The sequence below is a fragment of the Erpetoichthys calabaricus genome, chromosome 10 (assembly GCF_900747795.2).
Source record: "Erpetoichthys calabaricus chromosome 10, fErpCal1.3, whole genome shotgun sequence".
Classification (NCBI taxonomy): domain Eukaryota; kingdom Metazoa; phylum Chordata; class Cladistia; order Polypteriformes; family Polypteridae; genus Erpetoichthys; species Erpetoichthys calabaricus.
In genome coordinates this window covers 137,241,376-137,260,778 of record NC_041403.2, presented here as the reverse complement: position 1 = coordinate 137,260,778, position 19,403 = coordinate 137,241,376, and the positions used below count along the sequence as shown (strand labels likewise).

The window sequence follows — 19,403 nt, the reverse complement described above, 5'->3', positions numbered from 1 at the left end:
ACACAAAAAAATAAACATACACAGGCTTGGTTTGCAATAGAAGTAAAATCCTGTAGTACTTCTTTATAGTCCCTGCTCTGCGCTCCAATAAATGCAAGTTATCACAAATCCATATTACTAACCGAGAATGGTAAACCGGATGGCATGGACGCAGGTACACGGCGATGGGACCATGAGACGTACTGCGCAGGCGCGTACAGTGCACGCCTCATAAACCGCAATCGAAGTCGTATCCACCATGAACGAAGGACTCATGGCCCAAAAACGAAACAGCTCAACTGACGTGAAAGAAAAAGGAAGCAACAAGGCGCCCATAGCTAACGACTACCGACACAGCCATGCCAAAAAAAGGATTCTGCGCTGCAGCCTGGATTCAAACGGAAGAGGCTACGGCGGCCCCACAGGTCCACAAAGATAGTACGTAGGGCGCAGGCATCACCGCCATATTGTGAGTGGCACTACTGCGGGGTGAAGTTAGGAGTAATGTGCTGCTTGGGATTGTACAAACCGCTGAACACTTTACACCGAATTCAAACACAATACAGCTCAACGATACAAACACGAGCCCACCTAGATAAGATCAATGAATGCAGGCGCCTACAACGTGCGTCTGAAACTGCAGCAGCAAAGCAGGCATGGGTTCAAAACGAACGAGCACGATTGACGGATATACAAACACGAGCCCGGCTGGATAAAATCAATGAACGCAGGCGCCTACAACGCGCGTCTGAAATGCTGCAAGCAGAGCGGGCACGGCTCCAAGACGTAAGAGCTCGACTAATGTATTTCAGGATACCCAACGCCGGGGATAGGCAAGCGAAGCGAGCAGGGGGCGGAGCCCCTCTTGTATACTAATAACCCAATTGTGCTTTACTCACTCAGAATATGGAACCATCTTAGAAAGCATTTTAAGATGGAAAATCTTTTATCCGCGGCACTTCTGCAAGAGAACCACCTCTTTCAACCCTCTCAAACATATCCAGTTTTTAATACCTGGAAAAGTTTTGGGATTAAAATGCTCAGAGATCTTTATATAGACAACATATTTGCATCTTTTGAACAATTATGTTCCAAATTCAACCTCCCAGCTACACATTTCTTTCACTATCTTCAAATTAGAAATTTTGTTAAATAGAAACTGCCCGATTTTCCTCACCTCATACCCTCCACCATGCTGGAAAAAATACTGCTCAATTTCGAGGAATTAAACGCCATTGTTACATTATATAAAATCCTATTAGAGTCCCTACCTTTCAAAGACCCAAGAGGACATTGGGAAGAAGATCTCTTAATCAATATATCAGAAAAGGAGTGGAAGGTAGCAAAGCAGAGAATTCACTCGAGCTCCATATGCGCATGAAAGAATTATTCAACTAAAAATTATATATCAAGCTCATCTGTCTCGCTTAAAACTGTCCAAAAATGTTTCCAGGGCAAGATCCAACCTGCGAGCGCTGCAACCAAGCTCCTGCCTCACTGGGTCACATGTTTTGGGCCTGCACCAAACTAACATCATTTTGGACCAAAATTTTTAAGTGCCTTTCAGACAGCCTTAGGGTCACAATCCCTCCTAACCCATTAATAGTTGTGTTTGGTGTTCTTCCAGATGGACTTGAAGTGGAGAAGGACAAGCAAACGGTGATTGCATTCACTACACTTTTGACACGCAGACTTATTTTGTTAAATTGGAAGAATCCTAACTCCTCTGAAAAGTCAGTGGGAAACCGATGTTTTATATTATTTGAAATTGGAAAAAATCAAATTCTTAGTTAGAGGATCTGTACAGTATTTTTTCAAAATCTGGCAGGATCTAATCAATATTATTTTAGAATAAGAGAAATAACTATTACCGCATTTATTTCCCTTCTCCATTTTTTATTTACCTATATATATTTCTTTGTTGCTTTTGTTTATTGTTGCCTTATTAAAAAGCCCTAAGCAATTCTCCTTTGGCTAAGCTCTCCTTCTCAGGGGTGGGGTTTGATTTGTCTTCAATTTTTTTTTGTTATAAATTGATCTATTTGTATGGAATGATTACAATAAAATTAATAAAAAAAAAAAAAAAACATACTACGAAGATATTTCAATGTTCCTTAAAAGTTTTGAAGAATCAGCGTTCTAAGCTTACAGATGGCTTAACATCTATTACAGAGCGGATTGTATGGCGATTGGGTATTTGGAGAAAGAAAAGTAAGGACAGGAATTAGGGGTTAGTATGTTTGAAAGAGACAGTACTGCTACAATAAAGTATGTCATCAAAGGTCGCGCATGGCGCAGCAAGCATCTTGCGTGAGACATGAACAATCACTGCGCCACCGTATTCCCATGTTTAATAACATGATTTAACTTAGGGGTGGGCGGTATGACCAAAATTCTATATCACGGTATTTTTCTAAATTATCCCGGTTTCACGGTATTCGACGGTATTTTTTTCCCCATGCATGAGTGGATGTTAACCACATTTTCCACTGGAACTACTGGCTAAGAATAACCTATTCCACTGTCAAGAGTATTGTACATTGTACAAAAAAAAACATTTTAATGTGCACACAAGTATTAATACAGGTTTGCATTGCCCCATAAGGTGATAGTTTTCAAGGGGGTGGCACTAATGGAGAAGGGATCACATTGCATGACAGATGCAGTCAAAATATATGTAATAAAAAGGTTTTCTCTGTAACAGGAGAAGGGATGAAATAAAGGAGTAAGAGGGGGGGTTGGTCGCTTTAGTGCAAAACCAGCTACAAAGATTGGAATGTTTGGGATGACAGCGAAAGAATGTGCAAAAACTTGCTTCTCATAAAGAGTTTCAGAATGTTATGGGAATACAGTCAAGGCCACGTACTTGTTTTTCACTTCGAGGGGCTTCATTGCAAGCAACGCTTGTTATTGTGTGTCTTCTGATACTAGGCACCATCTCAGTGAGGGCCAAGTAGAAGAAAAACAATACTGCGTCCCGTGGAAGGGTGTGTGCTGAAACTGATCACTTCTGTATACACTGCTTACACGTAAGCCATTTTGGGTAAGGACACTCAATTAGTATATAAGGGAAGTTTCCGCCCTCAGTTTCTTCGGAAGCTCAACCGTGGGGAACGTGCACACCGCCCGGTATTGGACCAGGCTCACGAGTTGATCCTCTGACGAGACTGACACGCGGGCTCCCTCAGTCTACTGGTCTAGGATGATGGCTCTGGGTCTTTTGATATTACTGTAAGTATAGTATAATTCACATATCTGTATTACTGTAAGTTAATAGTATAAATCATATATCTTTATATATATTACTGTAAGTCAATAGTACAATTCCTATATCTGCATGTATATTGCTATTATATTGTATGTAACTGATATTATATTTGAACAAGTAAACAATTGAAGTATTGGACCTTTCCTCTCTGATTCTTGCCTGCTTATTTTCTGTTAAAACCTTTGAACTATTTTCCCAAACTAAAACATTTTGGCGTAGTCGGTTGCAGGATTTTGGGGAATCTGGTAAAATATTGAACTATTAAGTGAGGCAAAGGAAATCAGAGATGTTTAAGAAAAAGGATAAAAACCCTGGCGCAGCTCCTTTACCTCTCCCCGGCTGGGAAGAAACAGTATGGGAAGACTGCGCCAGAGAATTGAGATGTGGGGGGGGATTAGCACAATATTGGCAGAGCTTGGATCCCCCAACACCAGTGAATGTGCTAGCCGCGCTTAAGAAATGTCAGGTGTCTGCAAAGGAACCCATAATGGGCTTGCAGACGCGAGGGTGGGTTTTGCTAACTGCGGTTAGAAGTCTGGACAGTCTGATAGACGAAAAAGAAAGGGAGATTAAGAAAAATGCAAATGGACTTGGCGGATGCGTTAGGGTGGGCCTCAATGGCCGAATCCCAGGTAGCTGTATTATTGCCGCGGGTACAGAGAGCCGAGGGGATGTCGGAAAAGGCAGCCTTTTGCATAGCCAAGGTGAATGCGAAAAAGAAGCGCAGACCGGATGTTGCGAAGATCAAAGCGTTTGTAGCCGCAGTTAACGTCCATGAGTGGGATCCTGAAAATGGGACGGTAACATTTGGGATGATGATTATGAGGGTGATGACGGACCTGATGCAGGGTCGGTAATTGACCCTCTGCCTCTACAGGCTAAACCCGTGAAGCGTCGCAGACTTTATGCTGATGCACAGGGTAATGTTAAGATAAGGAGAAAAACCGGCGCAAGAGTAAAAACAAGAAAGGAGGAAAGAAAGCCAAGGGCAAAGAAAAAGGGAAAAATAAAGGAAGGACTTTATATTCCGTTGAAGAATTAGAACATGCAGCACGAAATTGTTAAGGGTAAAGCTAAAGTGTAAGTTAAAATTTTTTTTTTTTTTTTTAGAATTAACACAATGTAAATAGGTAGTATCGTAATCATAAATTCTGTTTCAGGAGGAGGAGAGGAGTGGGTGCAACATGCTGTGTTCTTGTTTTACAGAATTGGGGGTGTTCTGAATGAAGTAGGAGCCACCACATTAGGAGGCGAGGCAACAGAGACGACTCAGGTCCGATGGCGGTGGAACAATTCCACTAAGCCCAGACGTCAGGAGAACACCACGTGTCCGGAGAATCAGTCTTGCAATGTCCTCACCATTACGACTGGTGACGGGTGCACCATCTACTCCTCGAACTTGAAGGTGCCGTGGGTAAAACCACAGAAGTATCTGATTGAGTGCTCTGAAAACTTAAATATTACCTGGATGTCGAAAGTAACTTGGTGTATGGGGCCCTGGAACGGCTCCAAGGTACAGTGCGAGGTCAATGCAACATCAGGCGAATACACCTCTAATAAGACTGGGCCCCATTGGCTGGATCAATGCAACTGAAATTATTAACAGGACTATACCAATGCTTGCCATAGCCGTGTGGGCCAGAACCCCCATAACGAGACAGTCACACGTAGAACCAATAATTGACACATGTAAACTTGTTTCTATGACAGCAAAAAGGACTAAGGTTACATGGCAAGTGACATTTCCACTGTTGCCACAGTGTAAGCGTGCTAAACGGGCATGGTATGACACTTTCTTAGGAGGGGTTGGCACCACCCTAGGAACTTTAAACACCATAGATAATGAAATAACTGCAAACAAGCTTGAGAATGTGGGACGACATACTCACAAAGTGGCAAACCAAATGGCTAGGTGGTTACCTCAGTCCATGGTCTCTCATCAGCAAACAGTAAACTGGGAACAACGCGCTTCAGATTGGATAATCATGGCTAGCAATGACATTCGATGGCTAAATGTCTCAACTTTCATGAACTGGACTGTATGCACTTTTAACATATTACAAGCACAGATACAGAAAAATAACATGCAAATGGCTTTAAGGACTAATAATATGCAAATATGGCAAGATATATGGAACATTAGCAGTAGCTTATGGTTAACGGTTAAACCTGAAAACACTAGGTGTAATGATACAATATGTAATGGGTATTGGTTTCAATATAATGTTACCACTATGATAACCTTGTGTAGATATCACGTTTTACCTGTTGTTGCACACGGACACTTTTGGCAGCTGCAATTGGATGGTGAGTGGCTAGAACCTAAAACAAACAAAACATATGATTTACGAAATTGCGAACACACTAATATTGGTATGTTCTGTGGATTGATGTCAGGACAGGAAAACCCATGTATTTCAGGTAAAGCAACCACCTGTAATTGGAGACTAGTTAATCAGAACACCACTCTGTATGAAGTGGGACCTCACCGACTCTGTGTTTCCACCACCATCGCTAATCGTAGGCTGCCACAGGTTCCGTTTTCTGGATGTCTTGATAATGCATATGTTTGGCAAATAGCAAATAATACTTACTATCTGAATAATTACACCACTACAAACCATCTTACCAAGGTTCAATGGCAAGTCTGGCATGCTCCGACCTCAATTTCACTGGCTGTAGCTGAACGTTTATTAAATAGCTCCCTGCAATTAAAAGAATTGGCTGCTAAACATCAAAAACATGTAGATGCACTTACTGTACAGACAGTCATGACGACGTCTCAATTACAAATTTTAGGGACCAAAATTGAAGGTGAATCTGTAAATGCGTGGTGGTCAATCTTTACAGGTTGGTCACCAAAGGCATCCACAATGTTGTCAGTTTTCTTCCGCCCTTTGGTGCTGCTTATTATTGTTATTGCTTTAATGACTATATTTAATTGCTATGTGTTTTAAAACGAATTAATAACAGAGCACGACAGACAAGGTTGCTGATTTTGCGCTGAGCGAGGGACCGATTGTAATAAAAAGGTTTTCTCTGTAACAGGAGAAGGGATGAAATAAAGGAGTAAGAGGGGGGGTTGGTCGCTTTAGTGCAAAACCAGCTACAAAGATTGGAATGTTTGGGATGATAGCGAAAGAATGTGCAAAAACTTGCTTCTCATAAAGAGTTTCAGAATGTTATGGGAATACAGTCAAGGCCACGTACTTGTTTTTCACTTCGAGGGGCTTCATTGCAAGCAACGCTTGTTATTGTGTGTCTTCTGATACTAGGCACCATCTCAGTGAGGGCCAAGTAGAAGAAAAACAATACTGCGTCCCGTGGATGGGTGTGTGCTGAAACTGATCACTTCTGTATACACTGCTTACACGTAAGCCATTTTGGGTAAGGACACTCAATTAGTATATAAGGGAAGTTTCCGCCCTCAGTTTCTTCGGAAGCTCAACCGTGGGGAACGTGCACACCGCCCGGTATTGGACCAGGCTCACGAGTTGATCCTCTGACGAGACTGACACGCGGGGCTCCCTCAGTCTACTGGTCTAGGATGATGGCTCTGGGTCTTTTGATATTACTGTAAGTATAGTATAATTCACATATCTGTATTACTGTAAGTTAATAGTATAAATCATATATCTTTATATATATTACTGTAAGTCAATAGTACAATTCCTATATCTGCATGTATATTGCTATTATATTGTATGTAACTGATATTATATTAGAACAAGTAAACAATTGAAGTATTGGACCTTCCTCTCTGATTCTTGCCTGCTTATTTCTGTTAAAACCTTGAACCATTTTCCCAAACTAAAACAATATAGAACCTTTTTATTGAACACATTTTGCAAAAACTTAAAACTATAATTTTGACAACATATTTTCAACCATACAAAGAGGCATTTAGACTTAGTAAAATATCCAGAAGTGCTTGTCAAAAGTTGTATTGCACTGAATATGTCTTAGAAAAGGAATAAATAGTAAATATTTTTTGTAAACCAACTACACTTTCTGTTAATGTTAACAATCTCTGTACACTGACACGTTAAAGTGACTTTTTAAACAACTTTATCATCATTAAACTGCATAATATTTAAACTAATAATAATAACAATAAAATAAATAATAGTATTATTACTGATAGTTGCACTATTACTTCAAGACTTCAAGCCAGGTGCATTACACAGTATTCACCAAAGTAAAATAAAATAAAAACAAGTGCAACTTGGTGATGACATCTTTACCAACTGAACCATCATTTAGGCAAACTGCATTAATATGGACCTTGCTTCAAGCTAAGCTATATGCATAAATAATATACCTGCAACTTGCATTTATAATGCTATTTGTGGTATAGCCCTACGGAATCGTAGTAGGGCCACGGTGAAGAAAAAAATAATATGGACACAGGGAAGAAAAAAACAAACTATGTCGAGAATAAAGTCAACATTTCCACTTTATTCTCGCCGTTTATGTTGAGATAAAGTCGACATTTCCACTTTATTCTCATAGTTTACTTCATAATAAAAAGTAGAATGTCGTAAACTAAACTTCATCCTAAAATCAATGTTTAATTTACTAGATTTTGTCAAACCCCGTCATAAGTTAATGCAGCACATTAAATGCTTTGTATTGCGTTCCCCGACCCAGTTGTTAATCACTACGCTTCTTAAACTGACTTCCTCCGCACTAAGAGGAGACAGCGATCACCATACAGAATCCATTCACTTCATGATTTTCCTGCTTTCTGAAAATTTAGAATGCTAAGATAAATACTTGATATCATTTCATGATGAAATGCATTAAATCAGGCATTAAACATGCATGGTAGTGAGGCGGTAGTGCTGCTCCCTCGCAGTAAGGGGTCCCAAAGTGTATGTTCAGTGTAGAGAACTTTATGGCAGGTGTGACGAGGCTCAAAAAACTGGATGTATGAATGGTATCGCACAGGTTTAACTTAAATATTGTATAAATGTTGGGTTTGTGATCTGGTGGTCGGAGACACGAATACAGAATTCAATGCATGTTCTTCTGAGCGGGCTTTCTTTATTGCACGCGAGCTGTCTCTATCTGACGTACTAAAACCCCAGTTCCTATCCGTCCTTTTTCTTTCTCCACATAACCAATCACCACACGATAAACGTCTTTGTGAAATTAAAACTGGTTATAAACTTAGCCAACGGAGTGTTCAGAACTTTAAAAATATCTTCATTATACATGTTTAATTATGCCATCCATTCAGAGTTGTGCCCATCTCTGAACGAGTCGCCAGCACATCGCAGGGTGAATACAAGCAAAACATACACTAGCAGGGTCAATATAGCACAACAAAACTCCACATCCTACATGACTTTGAAAGGAAACTGAAGCGCCGAGTAAACCCACCAGAAAAACATGCAAATGCAAGGCAGGCACGCCGCCGTGCCCCCATATGATTAATGCATGCTTTAATGCATTTCACCATGAAAATTATATTAAGTATTTATTTTAGCATTCTAAATGTTTAGAGAGAAGGAAGATCATGAAGTGAATGTATTCTGTGCGGCGATCGCTGCTGCCGGCGCCTCCTCTTAGTGCAAGAAGAAGTCAGTTTAAGAATCACTTAACACAAAGCATTTAATGTACTATATAACTTATGACGGGGTTACACAGTACCCAAGTACATTACACTGTATTGAAAACAAATAAAACAAGTACAACTTGGCTTGCAGTATTATCCAGTAGTATAGAAACAGTATTTACACATCTGACCTTTAAAAACTAAAGTATCTCCAGGCTCTCTGTCCATTTTCACCACGCAGCATTCCTATGCTACCGCCCACTATTTGGTGGTGTAGCAGTGAAAAAGAGCCCTAGTGCAACAAATCTGTGTTTAGTGGTGTAGCAGTGAAAAAGGTCCCCACTTGAACAGTTTCCCACTGCGCCTCGTTCCGAACGTCGTTTAGGAAATTTAAACCGGTGTTGCGATACAAGAAAAATCCATATCATAAAAAAAAATAAAAAACCGGTTTTCGGTATGGACCGGTATACCGCCCAGCACTAATTTAACTCCTATCATCATGAAAATGATATAAGTATTTTAATTATTCAGAGAGCTGTAATATCACGAATGTAATGGATTCTGTGTCCTGTCGGAGGAAGAGAAAGCCCGGAAACATGTAGTGATTCACACACATAGAGCACATAGAAGATCAAATACAAAACAAAGCATTTAATGTGCTACTTTAGTTACGATGGGATTTGAGAAACTGGTAAATTAAATAATTTTAAGATGAAGTTTATGATGTTCTACTTTAATGACAAAACAAAACTGTGTGATTAAAGTGGAAATTTTGAGATTAAAGTTGACATTTCATGCTTTTTTCCCCACTGTGTGCCGATTTTTTTTTTTTGTCTGTACCCTAATAAGCTTTCATATGACACTCAGACAGTGGGCTACGACTCGCCTTTTCACGGCGACTTCGATATGTGACAACTTTTTTTATTTCGGGCACTGTGTGACTTTGTGAACTTGAGCTTTCAAGTTTCTCCGACGCTCTGTCACTTGATCAACTTCCTTTTGTTGATTAGATCACCGTTTAAACCAACAAATAGTACGTTTTTCCTTGCCACCACTTGGTCTTCTCTGAAATTCTTCTATTTTCCCCCCATGCTTTTCCCATGAAGCTGAGCTTAAGGACTATTTATATTGATTTCATATTCAAAGAGACGTAATTCTAGGAGGAGTTGAGGTGGGACAGCAGGTGCATGCACATGCGTTACTTTTCACGCTAACCGGGATTTATGTAGCAGAAGAATGTGGAAGTTTGCGTACGCACAGATTTATGCATCTGGATTTTTCTGTTCGTACGCACATTCCCGCTTTTGTGCCTAAACGCACGGCGTTATACATGAGGCCCCAGGTGATTTGAAAAGCAGCGGAGGATGTTGAACAAGACAGATTCTAGTCATCTGACCTGAAATAACAGAAGTTTATGTGCTACATTAAGGTTCAGCCCTGAAGACACTTACTCATTTTATTAACCTACTACCCATGCTACCTGTTCAAAACAAGTAATAGGATAAATGAAAAAATATTTGATATCTCTTGCCCTGTGTGTACCTTTAGCACCCTTCATCTGTATCCTCATATATCTGAACCTCTCTTTACCTGTGCTCCCTCTTTTGGGAAGTGATCTCGTAAAGTCTGCTTCTCATACTCAGTCATTTAGAGGATCCTTGCTTGCCTCCTGCCCACTTTAAAACTTCACATCTTTGGAATCTTTGAAGGCGACTCTCAGTGTGGGTCCTATGCCTTTACCCCTCCTTGTGTATTTCACATTCATACTTCCTCTTTCATTTGCATCACCAAAGCCAAACTGACCAGTCAGATTGCTCAGAGGAACTGGACAGACACACAGTTTAAGAGTTTTATTATATAGTAGGCAGGGAGATTTGTATTTACTAGAGCAAGCATTAAGACCTCAAGGAGTCAGGCGACTTAAGATTCCAAGATTATGACAGTAACAGTGTAAGGTCGAGCCTTTAGTTACAGGCCTCCGAAGCTGTGGAATGGAAGAGGTGCCCCTTCAGTCTAGGCTTTTTAAGACCGACTACTTTAGTCTAGCATTCACAGACTAGAGCTGCCAATTAGCTGTTCATGTTGAATCTCAGTTTGTTAGTGATTATTATAAAAATAGAATTATATTCATAAGCTGTTAATAAACCTCAACTATTGTTTCTCTTCTTAGTATCTTGATGAGGCACTTACCATCCTGTCCATGGAAAAGTCATCTGAGATACTGGGAGCTTAGTAATCATAAGATGGTAAGGTTTCTCATGAGGCTGGAGTGCCCAGCACAGACTCTACTACAGAATGCCTAGGATGGGGTGGACGACGAGAACTGCCACTGTGTCCGATTTTGTTTTTGATTTTCTTTCTTAAACAACTGACTGTGGACCACGTTTACTTTCCCCTGGGACACTGCGGACTGTTGTTTTCACTTTCTTCTCCTCTGTTGTTAACTTGCCATTGCTTCAACAATTAACTAATGGTCAGATATTGTTGGTTTCCATAAATGTTAATCAATTTCTACCTTACTTTCCGTGTGTTTTAACAAATCTGTGTTTTTATGTGTACTATTTCAATAATTGATAAGTTAATTTTTAAAATGTATACTTGTGTTTACCTGAGAACCTGTCACAGTGCTCTGCGCCTATATTCTGTGAAGAGTGCTATCTAAAAATAAAATAAAGTAACTGGAACTACATATAGTAACTGTAAGCATTACGACACATTATGACAGTTATTTACAGCCCTGCCAAAAAAAAAAAAAAACCTTTAGCTACCACTGACTGCAAATATGCTAAATGTCGTAATGCTGTTTGCACAACAGTACTATTCAATAGTTTTCAACAGTACTATTCAATAGTTTTCTTTAGATGCACGTCCAAACACGCATTTCATTCTACCGTAGGACAGAGGTTTTAAACTAAGCTAATTACACTGCTTCAGTCCCAAAATTGAAATGGTCGTTAATCTACTAAAAGTCAACAGACAAGTACAAATCATTATTATTCTTCATTTATCTTTTTCCCGAAAACGAACTGATTACCGTAAACCTGTATACCTGCTTTCCTGCAGCGGAGTATGGAGCGAACCTCCTGCGCCGTCCTTCGGTGAGTCAACTTGTCATCAAGAGTCGGGTGTCTGTACCGTTTTGGAAACCTCTCCTTAATAATCGCTGCTTTCCCCAGGAATCTGCCACGATACACACGCGCTTCTGCCCCTTGCTTCATTAGCTGCAGATCTTTGAGAAAGAGTGGCTTATAACTCTTAATACCTTCGTCCGCCATGACACCCCAACTTTACGTGTTTCCTGGAATAGCAATAGTACGCAACCAGAGAACCTGTCAGCCAATCATAACACAGCTTGACTAGACGCTACGGCTTGTCACTTACGCATGAGCAGTTACAGTTGGCTTAGTGCGCTCGTGGTTTGACGACGTTTATTTATAGCCGTTGTTTTACTGGAGCATAGTTGTTTGTGGTAAAGCGTTGGTTAGTAAATTCCTAATGGGAGAATTATTGTTACAGAAAGCGTGTGGTTATCCACCTCGATAACAAAATTATCGAAACCCTAAATAGGTAGGGCACTTTTTGGAACATAGGAGATGAATCGTTTTCAAATTCAGTGCGCTGTGTGTTGTAACGTTGCCAATGCTTCTCAAAATATTTAAAATAATGAATATTACGTATGTTACCAACCGTACTGTATGGTGCAGCTATAAGGCATGCTGGTCTGCACTTAGCCGCCACGTAGGGTTGCCACCCGTCCTTTAAAATACGGAATCGTCCCGTATTTGAGAATGAAATTGCGCGTCCCGTTTTGAATCAATACGGGACGGGTTTTGTCCCGTATTTTTTTTATCATTTTTTTTAAAGCAGCGTCTCATGCAAATCATCCCACACGCATTTTATGAAGATGCCTCCTTTCCTACTTTTGATTGGGTAATACGGGATGTGCCCCCCCCCTGCAGTATGCGTCCCTTATTTTTTTGTATTAAAAGTGGTAACCCTACCGCCACGTCACCTCCGATCGCGGCGGAGGGCGGAGCAGGAGTTCTGCCCCTAGTGGTTAAGATCAGAGCCGAATCGCAAGTTCAATCAACAGAGTGCATCTTTCTGCACAAGTTAGTTTTGATACGTGATATTCGGAATCGGCTCGGCGTAATTTGGAGCTTTTCGCGTCTCATCAGGATCGGGTATGCCTTGCAATAAGAACAGAGCTTGCTTTTATTCCGCGATTAGGTGAGACTGAGTGAACATAAACAGGGCGGAGTTTTTATTGGGAACGCTTGGGATATTTGGGATGGGTTTGTAAAAGATTGTAAAAGTTGGGCATAACTTTACTTTCCCAACTTCGTACACTTTATCTGGGTCCTGAGTCTTAACCAGCATCTAGTTTTAACCCTGTGCTTTTATTAATCTGCTCTCGGGACACACAGGAGGTGTAATCTTCTCTGTGTGTGTGGGTTGTTGAAAATTAGAAACAGACACGACTCCGTCTCGGTTTCTCATGAAATGGCCTGTAGAGCAGGACTGAGGGCAGATACAATGGGTTTGTTTTAGGTTGCACGAGTAGAACGCCGAGCGCAATTTTTGAACTGGCTCTGGAACACACATTGTTTGCTATCTTCCCAGATATTCATAAAGGGTCTGCACTATAGTAAAACTTACTTTTTTCTTTAAAGAACACGTTACTGATCCATCCACTTATTTTTAATCCACCACGATCCATTTCAAGGTAGATGGATGCCCAAGCCTGTCCCGAAGAGAATAAAACCTGGGCAGAGCAAAATATGGCGCACTCCTACAGGAGAGATTTTAAGTCAACAGCACACCTTGCGGTATTTGGTTATTTGCTGACTATAAACACTGATCCAGTACGAGTGTGTGTATGGCATCAATTGGACTGGCATCCCATCCAGGGCTGGTTTGTGTATTGCATCCAATAGTTTGGGAAATTGTTGCAGCACCTAATGAACCTTACTAAATAACCTGATTAGAAAATAAATGAAAGATAGAGGGGTGGTATTATAGTTACTGGATTTGTGTCTTCATGCATTACACCATGAACCTAAAATTGTAAAGATCAATCTGTAAGTGTAAACTGTTTTCTTAAAAATAAAGACACTCATGAGGGCTGGCACAGTAATACATTGGTTAGCATTGCTGCCTTGCTGATCTAACATCCTGGGTTCAGATATCATGACTGGTTGTTGTCCAAGTGGAGTTCAAACTTTTCTACATTGTTTCTTGTAGGGTTTCAGATTTTCCTTTCACACCCCTGAAAACATTGCAGGTTAGCATTGGTGTGTCAGTGGTTCAAAAATGGCTTTGCACACTACCCAGGGCCAGTTTCTGTGAGAACAGGCTTCAGCACCCATAATACTGAAATGGATCATATAGGTTTAAGAATTTTATTTTGTGTTATATTTGTATTATTTATCTCATATACAACAGAATAGTGATAGGTTTTGTTTTGTTTTTTTTTTCTTTAAAATAACTAACAAGGGGTCAGGGGTAATATTACTGTATGAATTAAAAATAATAGAGGTAATGTTCAGATACTAATTCATGTGTCACTGTTAGGAAAAAGCCATACATTTTGTGACTCACTTTATTATGGGGCTAGAGACAGAAGGACCAACACTGGATGGTGTGCCAGTCCACTACAGGGCACACCCATGCACACATACATATTCCCTTATATTGGGTCAATTTAGAGTTAACATGCACATGGAATGAACATTGATTTACCATTGGAAGCTGCTTTTAGCAATGCAAGACAATGTGATTAATTAAATGTCAAAATAATGTCAATACAAGGAAACAAAATTTCTCATAATTTCTGGTATTAATCAGTTAAAATAAGCACTAGCAAATATGGATTTAAAGGGAGTGCAGAAATTCTGTGACAATTCACCAGCCTTGTTCAAATGATCCTTACTTAGATGTAGAACATAATAGCATTATTACCCTTTGTCCTATTGCATATATTTAACCTTTAATTATTAAAATTGATATTAGTATAAAATATTGATGTGTAAGAACTGGTACACAGTCATTAAATTGTGCCAAATATTGCTTTAGTGGAACAGAATCAATCAGTTATAAAAATTCATCCAAATCTGCAATGAAAATTCTGATTTAGTTCAAATTTGACTTGAAAGTTGCTGAACATAGGTTTTAGAATATGAGCTTATTAGCACAGTATTGGGTGTAAATGGTCACTAGTGGCAAGTGCCTTTCGAAATGTACCTTTTGGAACCGCTGTGTCTTCTCCAGAGGATTTCAAACCTTTGTGTTTTGCTAAACCTTCACGGGAGCTCATTTAATTACAACATGAAGGCGGTGAACGTTAGGGGTTTATAATATTTCACTCTTCCTATTGTACATAATCAACTCCAGACTTCAAAAGACATACAGTGCATCCGGAAAGTATTCACAGCGCATCACTTTTTCCACATTTTGTTATGTTACAGCCTTATTCCAAAATGGATTAAATTCATTTTATTCCTCAGCATTCTACACACAACACCCCATAATGACAAAGTGAAAAAGTTTACTTGAGATTTTTGCAAATTTATTAAAAATAAAAAAATTGAGAAAGCACATGTACATAAGTATTCACAGCCTTTGCCATGAAGCTCAAAACTGAGCTTAGGTGCATCCTGTTTCCCCTTATCATCCTTGAGATGTTTCTGCAGCTTAATTGGAGTCCACCTGTGGTAAATTCAGTTCATTGGACATGATTTGGAAAGGCACACACCTGTCTATATAAGGTCCCACAGTTGACAGTTCATGTCAGAGCACAAACCAAGCATGAAGTCAAAGGAATTGTCTGTAGACCTCCGAGACAGGATTGTCTCGAGGCACAAATCTGGGGAAGGGTACAGAAAAATTCCTGCAGCTTTGAAGGTCCCAATGAGCACAGTGGCCTCCATCATCCGTAAGTGGAAGAAGTTCGAAACCACCAGGACTCTTCCTAGAGCTGGCCGGCCATCCAAACTGAGCGATCGAGGGAGAAGGGCCTTAGTCAGGGAGGTGACCAAGAACCTGATGGTCACTCTGTCAGAGCTCCAGAGGTCCTCTGTGGAGAGAGGGGAACCTTCCAGAAGGACAACCATCTCTGAAGCAATCCACCAATCAGGCCTGTATGGTAGAGTGGCCAGACGGAAGCCACTCCTTAGTAAAAGGCACATGGCAGCCCGCCTGGAGTTTGCCAAAAGGCACCTGAAGGACTCTCAGACCATGACAAAGAAAATTCTCTGGTCTGATGAGACAAAGATTGAACTCTTTGGTGTGAATGCCAGGTGTCATGTTTGGAGGAAACCAGGCACCGCTCATCACCAGGCCAATACCATCCCTACAGTGAAGCATGGTGGTGGCAGCATCATGCTGTGGGGATGTTTTTCAGCAGCAGGAACTGGGAGACTAGTCAGGATAAAGGGAAAGATGACTGCAGCAATGCACAGAGACATCCTGGATGAAAACCTGCTCCAGAGCGCTCTTGACCTCAGACTGGGGCGACGGTTCATCTTTCAGCAGGACAACGACCCTAAGCACACAGCCAAGATATCAAAGGTGTGGCTTCAGGACAACTCTGTGAATGTCCTTGAGTGGCCCAGCCAGAGCCCAGACTTGAATCCGATTGAACATCTCTGGAGAGATCTTAAAATGGCTGTGCACCGACACTTCCCATCCAACCTGATGGAGCTTGAGAGGTGCTGCAAAGAGGAATGGGCGAAACTGGCCAAGGATAGGTGTGCCAAGCTTGTGGCATCATATTCAAAAAGACTTGAGGCTGTAATTGCTGCCAAAGGTGCATTGACAAAGTATTGAGCAAAGGTTGTGAATACTTATGTACATGGGATTTCTCAGTTTATTTATTTTTAATAAATTTGCAAAAACCTCAAGTAAACTTTTTTCACGTTGTCATTATGGGGTGTTGTGGGTAGAATTCTGAGGAAAAAAATTAATTTAAACCATTTTGGAATAAGGCTGTAACATAACAAAATGTGGAAAAAGTAATGCGCTGTGAATACTTTCCTGATGCACTGTATATCCTCTATGCTTCTTTATCAGACATTGTAAAATACATACAGTACAGTATGTAGTTTCTGTCGTTTCAGTCTTAAAATTCTGAGGGTCAAAATATTACTAAATATTTGTCATGAATCTTGGGATACAGTCTACTTTATCTTTGAAATATTAATATGCTAGACATTAAGCCTGTTACAATAACGGATGCTAGAATAATAATGCATAAACATTAGTAGGAACAGTCTATATTAAAAGGACCGTCTATTTTCTGTTACAGTAATACTGGCTTGTATGTGGCTGTAATATGCGTCACTGTATTGTGTGCCTTTAATTTTCTCTCACAGTAACACATCTCTCCAGCAAGTATTTTAATCTGTGCTGTCGTGCAGCTGATTATTGTATGTATGGCGTCTCCCCAGCAACGGATTTTATGTGCGCAAAAATAAATCTTTTCAAAGTCATCCTATTGTAATATCATGAAAATTCGTATATTTAGGAAAACACTTTACACTTTACCGGGCCAACTTTGTTAATCGCAAATCTGACATCCTCAGAATGAACAACAAACACTAATCCCACCTCTTTGGGGAAGCTGGTCTCCGCGTCTCAGTACCCGATTGGATTTTTCGTGCGTTATGTTTTAGGTCTCGCCTCATTTACCGAAATCCGAATGGATCGGCCGCGCGATATTTTTAGGTCCTGCACGCTCTGTCTTGTGTGATGCGTCAGGCGGCCTTTGAAGCATCGCACCGTGCCACGCGCATGCGCACTTCACCAGAAGACACACACACACGGACACATGGACGCAAACGGATTTTATTAGATAGATAGATAGATAGATAGATAGATAGATAGATAGATAGATAGATAGATAGATAGATAGATAGATAGATAGATAGATAGATAGATAGATAGATAGATAGATAGATAGATAGATACTTTATTAATCCCAATGTATTAAAGTGGATTGTTTACTGTCACTGTGCCTGTTGCACGTCATCATGCCCTACCTGTAAAAGATGGCAGTGCACAGCATCAGACATTTGTGCTGTCGGATGCACATTAAAAACAAAAGCTTTGTTCAATGAAAGTTAGGGGCAATTAAAACAAGTTAGTATGATGACCTTCACAAGTATTTCTGCTCTTTCACTTTGATTTCAGCCTGCTCCTATATTATTTTTCTTTGGACAGCATCCTGCATGCAAGGTGTTCAAAATAAGTTTGCATTATAGAAAAAAAAAGAGTTCCATTATAAAAAAAAAAGTTGCATCATAAAAAACGTTGCATTATAAAAAAAAAAGGAATGCTTTGGCTAAAGAATCTTCTGAGAATGAAGCTCCTTAATGAACTCATTCCAAAACACACTATGGCATATCTGCAAATTCAAGTACCAGTCTGCTAGAGTGCCATGGTAGTTGCTGTCTGTTGTTGATACTGTGTGCTCTGTAGAACACAATGTTACTATATGCGAGTTCTTAGTTATTTCATGTGTACTGTAGTTATATTAATATTTTTTTAGAAAGAATTAAATTTACTTTGACCAGTAGGTCATGAAAAATAAAGTGTAGGGTGAGTCAAAATTATTGTTACATTTGAATGACGGAAACAATTTATTCGCAAAACATACTTCATAGGTGCAAGATGATATACAGGAATGTCTCAACCTGTTCACCATCATTCAACACATGTACGATATGTGGCACATACGTAAATTGTCTACAAAAATTGTTTATAAGTATATACATATCAGTACCTTTAGTGTTAACATAATTTTGACTCACCCTGTAATATCTTTAAAAGCTGAAATGCACATTATGGAAGGATAAAAAAGAAATTCCATCCAGCAGTATCATTAGGGATAGCATGTAAGGAGCTGGTTCAGAGTGTGGAAGAGGAGGCACAAATGGAGAGGACTTATCTGCAAGCACTTAAGAGGTGCTTCTCTGATGCTGAAGTCCAATAGTCTGGGTGCATGGCCACTGGCATGTCTCCTTAAGGATCTTGGCTTGGATCATTTCACAGGGTATGGGAAAGTGAGGCAGATGGTGCTGTCTCTAAGCACAAGAGATGTGTGAGGTGAAGGCAGCAACATGAATGTGTAAGCATTGTTATAATACGTGTCCTGTGTTAAATCTACTGTCGATAAAGTTGTTTCTTAGAACAAAGTAAAATCCTGAAATGCATGCAGTTCGTTACCCGAGGTATTACTATTTTTATTTTTTTTATTTATTTCAACCTGTTTCAAAAGATGAAAAATATCAGTGTCATTTCTGGTGTCAAATATGGCTTTCATTATTTGTTTGCCTAATTTAAATATTTCATACAAAGGTGCAATCCACTCTAAAAGCCAACATACACAAAGATACTCGAATTAGCCAACATACACAAAGATGCACTATTTGTGACATCATCCTTTCTTGGGCAGTACAGGGACCGTGTGTCCCAGACCCCACATTCAAAAGAGCAGATAACTTGTGACTTTGGTTCTTCTATCTGTAGGTTTTTACAGTGGACCATCTTTAAATTTGCCCTAATTCCATCACAACAGTAATTCTCGTACCTCATCGG

At 40.0% G+C, this 19,403-nt stretch overlaps 2 protein-coding genes across 3 annotated transcripts in view; one reads left to right on the top strand and one right to left on the bottom strand.

Moving 5' to 3' along the window:
- The window catches only part of tp53rk (TP53 regulating kinase), a 37,251-nt gene extending 25,057 nt beyond the window's left edge, over window positions 1-12,194 (bottom strand). The window contains exon 1 of the mRNA XM_028811927.2: window positions 11,857-12,194. Coding sequence (XP_028667760.1) covers window positions 11,857-12,082 — 226 coding nt within the window. The 5' untranslated portion in view covers window positions 12,083-12,194. The remainder of the gene's footprint in view (window positions 1-11,856) is intronic.
- A 652-nt stretch (window positions 12,195-12,846) lies between these two features.
- The window catches only part of slc2a10 (solute carrier family 2 member 10), a 69,874-nt gene continuing 63,317 nt past the window's right edge, over window positions 12,847-19,403 (top strand). The window contains exon 1 of one of the 2 annotated variants that reach the window (XM_028811925.2): window positions 12,847-12,991. The gene's annotated coding sequence lies outside the window, so the exon portion shown is untranslated. Of the gene's footprint in view, window positions 13,038-19,403 lie in introns of both variants that reach the window. The other variant, XM_028811924.2, reaches the window with a different exon arrangement.